General features: G+C 39.4%; 2 protein-coding genes across 2 annotated transcripts; both read left to right on the top strand.

Annotated features, from left to right (window-relative positions):
- The first annotated feature begins 377 nt into the window (after window positions 1-377).
- Window positions 378-3,158, top strand: LOC112180657 (protein IQ-DOMAIN 1). Its single transcript, XM_024319219.2, has 5 exons — window positions 378-1,251; window positions 1,334-1,609; window positions 1,704-1,952; window positions 2,053-2,157; window positions 2,240-3,158. Exons 1-5 carry the CDS (start codon window positions 1,123-1,125, stop codon window positions 2,957-2,959), a joined length of 1,479 nt encoding a protein of 492 aa, XP_024174987.1. The 5' UTR covers window positions 378-1,122; the 3' UTR covers window positions 2,960-3,158.
- A 763-nt stretch (window positions 3,159-3,921) lies between these two features.
- On the top strand, window positions 3,922-5,073 carry LOC112181002 (disease resistance protein RLM3). Its single transcript, XM_024319611.2, has 2 exons — window positions 3,922-4,412; window positions 4,515-5,073. Exons 1-2 carry the CDS (start codon window positions 3,922-3,924, stop codon window positions 5,071-5,073), a joined length of 1,050 nt encoding a protein of 349 aa, XP_024175379.2.
- The last annotated feature ends 3,619 nt before the right edge of the window (window positions 5,074-8,692 follow it).

Here is an 8,692-nt window from a genome sequence, read left to right as displayed (position 1 = left end):
CGACCACTTGCCCAAATCGAACAAAATCTTGAATCCCAGGTTGTAAAGACCCAAGAGAAAGGGAACATATCACGATCCATCGCTGCAAGAGGAGTCGTAGACCACTACTTTGAAAAGCAAACTGGAAGAAAAGAAGAGACGGTATGCACTGCACTCGAGGAATACGACAGCAAGGGATGTGCCAACATTGATCTCCATTGGAGATGGAGAAAGTTGCAGAACCGTCCACCCATGGGGGCGGCGTTCTCTCAAACCCTAGAGAGGGTATTGTCTTTAAATCAGAAACTTACAACGTATAAAGGATATATACTTAACCAGTGATTTAGAAATAAGAAATGTTACCGGGAAAGTTTGGAAGGATCAAGGATGGTGGTTGCTCTCAATTTACTAAAATCTAATTAAGAAAGTTGACCAGAGAGAATCAAATCAAACTAGTTTGACTGGTAATGCTGGGGAATGAAGCCAACTCTGATGCTTTTATTTTACCTATGAATACAAATACGGGCTGGCCTTTATCTTAGTTGGTGCATGGTCTTCGAGGACCAGGACACCACCACCAAACAAATACTTATAAACCCAGCAGTCGTGTGACCTCTCTCCTCCTTATGACTTCTCTATTATCACATTCATGGCTACAATGCTCACCTTCTCCCTCGTCCGTTTGTTGTCCACAACACGTGAAACCATTTGGTTCGCGTCAGTCTTATTTAAAGCGTTTTGAGGCTTTGATCAATCACAAAAATACTGTTCTTTTTTTACTCGGACTTTGGATTCTTCCTCTTACATTAAAACCCTCTCCATCTCTCTCTGCGTCTAGTTCAATTCACCATCTCAATTCTCAACCCTATTGCTTTGCATAGATTTTGGCAAATGTCTGACACCCTCCATTAGTTATAGCGCATGCCACTAGAAAACACCATTGCTGTTCCTTCACAGATATATCGGAGCTCGTACTTGATTCTTCTTACAAACAGACAAACATCACGTCTCTTCTCTCTCTATTATCTCTCTCATCCATCAAAGCAGATTAAACGCTCTAGCTACTTAGCCTCTTCAATCTCTCATTTTTTGCATTCATAAGCTTCATTCCCTCTGGTGCTGAAACTTTGCTCAATCACTTGAATGGGAAAGAAAAGTGGTAGTACTTCATGGTTGACTATAGTCAAAAGAGTCTTCAGGTCTCCGTCCAAGGATCATGACCAAAAGAGCAGCCGAAGAAGAGAAGACCATGAACCAGAAGAGGAAGAAAAGGTAAATAAGTAACAATGTACTTAGTTTGATTGTTTGAATTGACTCCTTTTTTGTATGCTCATTTTTGGGTTTGTGCATGCAGAAGAGAGAGAAGAGAAGATGGCTATTCCGAAAGCCTATTACACATGTTCAACAATGTGAAGCAACAAAGACAGAAACAACCATAGCTGTGACTCCTGTTTTGGCTGCTGACCAAAAACATGCAATTGCTGTGGCCGTAGCCACTGCAGCTGCGGCAGAAGCAGCTGTTGCAACTGCCCAAGCGGCAGTAGAAATTGTTCGTCTCACTAGGCCGAACAATTTTGTCAAAGAGCATTATGCTGCTACACTCATTCAAACAGCTTTCAGAGGTTACTTAGTAAGTACCATATAGTCATATACAAAACTTGAATTTAAGATCATGAAATTACTTACATGAAGGTGGTTAATTAATGTTATTTTTTTTATTTTAGGCGAGGAGAGCTCTGCGTGCGCTTAAGGGGCTTGTAAAGCTCCAAGCTTTAGTGAGAGGTCACAATGTTCGAAAGCAAGCAAAATTGACACTGAAGTGCATGCAAGCTCTGGTTCGAGTTCAAGATCAGGTTCGGAACGAAAGAGCCAGGCTTTCACATGAAGGAGGCAGAAACTCCATGTTTTCCGAAACAGACATGAGCCTATGGGAGTGCAGATACCTTCAAGAAATTCGCGACAGAAGGTCGATTGTAAGTTGCTGCAGCCTTTAGCACTTCACTACTTTAGTATAGCATGAATTAATTGATCATAGTAAGTAACTAACTGTCTTAACTGGCTTTTGTATCACAGTCTAGAGAGAAAGTGAGTGAAGGAGTTGACCAATTCTTGTTGCAAAATCGAAAGGAAGCTTCTTTAAAACGTGAAAAAGCACTTGCTTATGCTTTTTCTCACCAGGTTTGACATGTTTTTTTTTTTTTTTCCGAATACTTGAAAATATTTGCTCAAGAACAAGAAGCTAAATTTCTCCAAATTTCAGATATGGAGGCCTAGAAGACACCCATCTGTAGGGGACGAAGCAGAGCTAGAAGAGAGAACAAAATGGCTTGATCGGTGGATGGCTACAAAAAATTGGGAAAATTACAGAGCATCAACCGACAAAAGAGACTCCATAAAAACTGTTGAAATGGACACTTCCAGGCCTTACATTTCATCCCAACACCAAAAACAGCCAAACCCAAATGCTGCAATGGCTTCACCTTTGCACAAATCACATTACAATAACATGAACATCTCTCTCAGCCACTCACCTGCAACACCCTCTCCTTCAAAACCCAGATCGCTAAACGTGCGTTCAGCTAGTCCAAGATGCTCTTCAGCAGCACACACACCAAACTTGGGCTCTGCTTACTGTTTCAGGGGCGGTATGTGTAGATATGGAGTGGGCTCAAATGGGGTTACTAATAATGTCATTGGTTCAGTGCCTAATTACATGGCTGCAACCGAGTCTGCAAAGGCCAAGGCTCGATCTCTAAGTGCACCACGGTCAAGGCCATCGACACCAGATAGAGACCGGGTTGGTTCGGCCAAGAAACGGCTTTCGTACCCGGCCCCTGAGTCACATAGCTTGAGAAGTCCTAGCTTCAAGAGTGTGCAAAATGGGTACTATGGAAGGGAGAACTTGTCTACTTACACTGATAGCCTAGGGGGAGAAATTTCTCCATGTTCAACCACTGACTTAAGGTGGTTACAACAATGACGGAAATGAAAATGATGATCAGTGTGAATCTAGTTCTCTGTAGGAATTACTCCATGCAATTAATACTTGTTTCTTCTGAACCATAAGAACCTAATCTTTGAGTGCAGGATTCTTGTTTTAGGACAATTGGGTTGGGCCATAGCTCAACTTCTACCTGCCTTTGGTGGCTTGAGTACTTGAGGATTCACCAAAATCTTGTTGCCCCAATGCCCCTTCTTGTCACATGATGTGGTTTTTTCTTTTAAGTTTTTATGATTCTGTTATTTATTTACTTATACCTCATACCTCATGCATCATGCTTCATGATACATTGCTAAACTACATGTCCTAATAATTATTCTCTGAAGGTGTACCATGCCATAGATAAATTAAGTCAATCACCCTTCTCTGAAACAACGTAAAGTAAAACAATTTTTAGATAGAATTGTTATGCTAGCTAGCTGTAAGCTAAAGATGTCATGCAAATCCGCATCTACTTGGCATGGTGGCTAAAACTTATTCGCCGGACTAATATTAGAAAATTTATTACAAAAATAATCAAGATCAGTGTCCTAGCCAGCGTGTATTTTACTAGTATTGCTTCTCATAGTTTACAACGTATTATACTAATTCCATTCCGCACGAATTAGATTAGATTGAAACGGTCAAGTCAGGCTTTAATATTAACAGATATGAACGTCAAATTTTGATGAGAAATACTAAATAAAGTGTGACTTGTGACTTATAATTTTTTTTGTTTCAACATTTGATTGTTCCAATACGTTCATGGCAATGTATGGAGGTTAATGGTATATATCCATACACCACATCTGTAGCCTAGGCTATTCAAACACGACACTTAGTATCTTTGGCCACTAATTAATTACTTGATAAATGATTAAGCACTTGAAATGGAGAGGTGTTTAATTAGTTGTCTGAAATCCAAATTAATAGCTCTTATGCATTACAAAGATCAACATTATATGGCCAATCAGAGAGGTTCTTCCTCTTCATCTTTCAACTATTATTATAATGATGTATTTTTGAGTTTTAGAGGTGATGATACACGAGGAAATTTCAGAGATCATTTGTACGATGCCTTGATTCAGAAGAAAATTAAGACCTTTATAGATGATAAGCTAAGAAAAGGAGAAGATATATCAGGAGCACTTCTGAAAGCAATAGAAACATCAAGGATTTCTGTCATTATATTCTCCACAAACTTTGCTTCGTCAAATTGGTGCTTGGACGAACTTGTTACAATCCTGGAATGTAGAAAAACAAACAAACAAAAGTTTATGTCTGTTTTTTACAAAGTGGATCCATCGGAAATCAGAAAGCAAGAGGGTAGTTTTGATGAAGCACTTGCTAAGCACGAAAAGAAATTCCAAGATAACAAGGAGAAGGTCGAAAGATGGAGGGCAGTACTTACAGAAGCAGCAAGTTTAGCAGGCTGGCCTTTGAAAGAAGACGGGTATGTTACAAAGAATTTTTGTTAGACGAAAACTAGTCGATCTTTCTTATATAGTTCATCACTTCATCTACAACTTCATAAGGCTGGCCTTTAAACTGACAGGAACGAGATGCAATTAATCGAAGAGATTGTTCAGGACATATCCCAAGCTAATCCTCCCCCGCCTCCCCCGACTCCGCCACGGGTGAAACCGCTGGCATATAGAAAGCTGTTAATAACCAAGCACACATTTGGTCAGCTCGAGAGTATATGTCCACCGGGTGGAAGAGACAAGATAGTCCTCTATACAACATCGCTGGGAGCGGTGTTGAGGACTTACCAGGCGTGCAATGACGTGCGAGCGGCACTGACAAACCTCGGGGTGATGTTTTCCGAGCTTGACGTTTCATGGGAGCATGAAGGTTACCTCAAAGAGTTGAGGGAGCTGATGATTGACAAAGGAAGAGAAGCTACGATGCCTCCAAGATTGTTTGTCAAGGGAAGATATGTGGGTGGGTCTGAGGACGTGTTTAAGCTTTTAGAGGAGGGCTGGTTTTGCCAGGTTCTTCAACATAATTCGTCGTCGACTTCATGTAAAGATTGTGGAGAAACAGGGTTCCAGCAGTGTTCTCATTGCAAAGGAAAGGGCTCAGTGATTTGCGCGAGCTGTAGACCAACTTGAAAGTAGCTAGTGTAGCTCAAGTCGATTTATGTTTGTTTGATTGTAACATTGTTAGCAGCATAATGTGCATCAGTGAGAATTAATGTGAAATATCACGATGTAGTCCTAGCAGAATTCACACATTTTCTCCCCTGCATATGGAGATGCTTGATTTAGATCTCTATTGATTAATCCACTCTAATAATAATAATAATAATAATAATAATAATAATAATAATAATAAAAAAAAAAAAGAAGAAGAAGAAATTTATCAAATGACTTCATATTTTGCATTTCAGACTTAAAACTAGGCCTGGGAATTGCATACCGAAAAACCGAGACGGAATCCGACCGATCCGGGCCGATACCGATCGGGTCGGTCTGCAACTTCAATTCCACACAATACCGACCCGACCCAAACTGAATAGCATGTAAACGGGTCGGCCTCGGTATGGGTCAAATACATACCGTTTTGACCGACCCGACCCGATTTTCTAATAGGACGCACGACTTGTCGTTGATTTCAGCCCTAAACTGCTAAACGCGTTCTACTTCTGCCGTTCTCATTTCTCAAACTCACCCAAACCCTAAATCGAGCCTCTCTCCTCCATCGAAGACTCCCAACCTCTCAACCTCTCACTCTCGCAGTCTCACTCCTCTCTGCTCTCCTCCATCGAAGACTCTCAGCCTCTCACTCTCACAGTCTCACTCCTCTCTGCTTACCTCCATCGAAGACTCTCAGCCTCTCGAAGAACCGAGACCGAAACAACAGCTCTACCTACTCGATCCAAGTCTCCTCCATCGAAGACTCGAAGGCTCTCGCTCTTCTCTCACTCCTCTACTCCATCGAAGATCGGAAGCTGTCGCTCTTCTCTCACTCCTCTCTGCCCTCCATCGAGGAATCGATTCTTCAACTCGTTTCTTCAACTCGATTCTTCAAGCCTCCCACTCCGAATCGATGGGAAAACTGGGAGTAAGTCTCTCACTTTCTCAGATTTTTCTGTTTTCATGATTGTGTAGCTTGATTTGAATTTGGGATTGTGTAGCAGCATGATTGTGTAGCTTGATTTGAATTTGGGATTCTGTTGATTTGATTTGAAATTTTACAAAATTGCATTTTTTCAGGTTTCTGGAAATTTTGCTATTCAAAGCAGGTGGTACCGATTGGTACCGAACCGATCGGATTCGGGCCTAATCGGTATGGCAGCTGAGTTTACGGCGTCCCGAACCGAACCGACTATAAACTCGGTATCGGTATCGGTATAGGCATGTTACCGAGCCGAGCCAAACTGATCCCAGGCCTACTTAAAACTACGAAATAGGTCAATGAGTTGGGAATTAATGGAGGATGGGGTCTATATTAATGGAGGATGGGGTCTATATCTATATATATATATATATATATATATATATATTGTTAAGCATCTAGATATTAGATACATAATGCGTGTTCACTACTAATTAATTAAGTACCTAGCTTCCATGATACGATGTGAACGTAAAACACTAAATACTACTTAACAGTAAGTATAAAAATGATCTAAAGTATAATTAATTTAGAGTTGTTAAGGTGTTTAGAGCATCTTTAGCAGACTCTTTATTATGATTCCGTAGCTATTTTGGAGAGGATGCATGTTTAGTTTTTTATCTATTTTAGCAGCTGCACTAGACTCCTAAGTACATACAGATAAACCAGAATTGTTTGAATCTAAATTAAAGGCGGAACAAGCCAATATATTTGTACTGGACCAATTAGATGTCTGATTACAATAGAAATGGCATACTTTAGATCATTTTCGTACTTACTGTTAAGTAGTATTTAGTCTTTTACGTTCACATCGTATCATGGAAGCTAGGTACTTAATTAATTAGTAGGGAACGCGCATTATGTATCTAATATCTAGATGCTTAACAATATATATAAACCCCATCCTCCATTAATTCCCAACTCATTGACCTATTTCGTAGTTTTAAGTCTGAAATGCAAAATATGAGACAAGCTATGGTACTTGTGGGTATCTCATACACTCATTTACAACTATTTGAACAAAAAATTACAATTATTTGAACCAAAATTGCAACATTGAGAACAAAAGTTACCATATTCATTTACACTATTTACATATATTTAAACAAAAATTACAACATTGACAACGAATTTGTTCAAAAGCTTGTAACAATGTCATAAGAGGTGTAATTATTATTATTAGAATTAAAATTACACAAAATAGGACTCAACATTACCACTCTGACAACAAATTTGTTGTCACTTTTGTAAATGTGGGTATGAGATACCCACAAGTACACTAGAATTTTCGGCAAAATATGGCCGATTAGGGAGCCTCTTCCTCTTCCTCTTCCTCTTCTTCTTCTTCTTCTTCCACCCATATATGGAGATATGATGTCTTTTTGAACTTTGAAGGTTTATATATACGTGATTTTGTTGATCGTTTAGAGAAGTCTTTAGGTAGGAGGGAGATTAAGATCTTCATAGATGTGCACTGGAAAGGAAAGAAGAAATCAGCAGCAGATATCATGAACGGAATAGAACGGTCAAGGATTTCGATCGTTATATTCTTCGAAGAGTATGCTTGGGCAGATCGGAGCCTCAAAATGATGCAGTAAATTATGTTTATATATGTAAATTATATGTAATGAGTCAGTACGCGGAACTGGAAGCCTCAAAAGGTCGCAGTAATCTCTGGGAAGCAGATATATTCAGGTAAATTCCTCCCCTTAGTTTCTATACTACTTTTACAGTTGTAAGTATGTTCTTTTATTCAATTATACCTTGATATCAAATGAGTTTGAGAACAATGGCAAAATCCAATTGAATGTAAAGAATGATTGGAGCTCTAATAATTTGATCCGGTTAGGCCCGAGATATAAGTAAGGAGGGATCGAGTTCTCTTAGGTGAAATACCCTAAACCCGATTGGGGCTCGTGGATTCGAGAGGATAATTAAGTAGGGATTGTGCCTCTCTAGGGTGAAAGACCCCCAATTGGGAATCCTCTTAGTACGGGGTGTGCTCGGTGGCCTTAATGCAAGCAGTGGGCTCTAACAGGGAAAAAGAGTAAAGAAAGAGATTTTTATTTGACAAATTCAAAAGAAGCATGCTGAATGAATGTTGCCAATGGCCAAACTCGATGAACACATTGGACTTGGCTATTTGGATCAAATAATTGTCAAAGATGATGATGTGTTCTGATATGAAAGAAAAGGTAATTGTGAGAATAACCAAAGAATGCAATGGACAACTCAATTATTTTCAGTTTTGATGAATCTATTGGATCTGTTAGCTGTGTTTGGCATAATGGAAAATGATACCATGAAGATATGGTCAGTGTTACAAGAATAAGTATGATTAAATATGTTGATTATTTGAGTTGGCTCCTTGGGAAGTTTCATAGCTTCTTAATATGCCTAAGGCTTTGGGTAAAGTAGCTGAAGATGATCCATAATTAGTGGTAGCTTTAATGAATGTAATTGGCAGTAAACGGTATGAGAACAATGGTTGCTTATGGCAAACCGGAGTTCTGTGGTAAAATGCATATCCTGTTGTAAATATTTGTGGATAATCATGTAAATAGATGATGAGTAATAGGTGCCTATCCCTATAGATTGGTGATTGATAGGTTG

Source organism: Rosa chinensis, chromosome 7, assembly GCF_002994745.2.
Source record: "Rosa chinensis cultivar Old Blush chromosome 7, RchiOBHm-V2, whole genome shotgun sequence".
Classification (NCBI taxonomy): domain Eukaryota; kingdom Viridiplantae; phylum Streptophyta; class Magnoliopsida; order Rosales; family Rosaceae; genus Rosa; species Rosa chinensis.
The sequence above is the reverse complement of the archived record's forward strand: the minus strand, read 5'-3'. Positions and strand labels throughout refer to the sequence as shown.

Bases quoted from the DNA above. Each gene is read 5' to 3' on its own strand.
- LOC112181002 (XM_024319611.2), top strand. From the start codon at position 3,922: ATGGCCAATCAGAGAGGTTCTTCCTCTTCATCTTTCAACTATTATTAT. The intron at 4,413-4,514 runs GTATGTTACAAA...TTAAACTGACAG, and splicing joins TGGCCTTTGAAAGAAGACGG to GAACGAGATGCAATTAATCG.
- LOC112180657 (XM_024319219.2), top strand. From the start codon at position 1,123: ATGGGAAAGAAAAGTGGTAGTACTTCATGGTTGACTATAGTCAAAAGA. The intron at 1,252-1,333 runs GTAAATAAGTAA...TTGTGCATGCAG, and splicing joins AACCAGAAGAGGAAGAAAAG to AAGAGAGAGAAGAGAAGATG. The intron at 2,158-2,239 runs GTTTGACATGTT...TCCAAATTTCAG, and splicing joins CTTATGCTTTTTCTCACCAG to ATATGGAGGCCTAGAAGACA.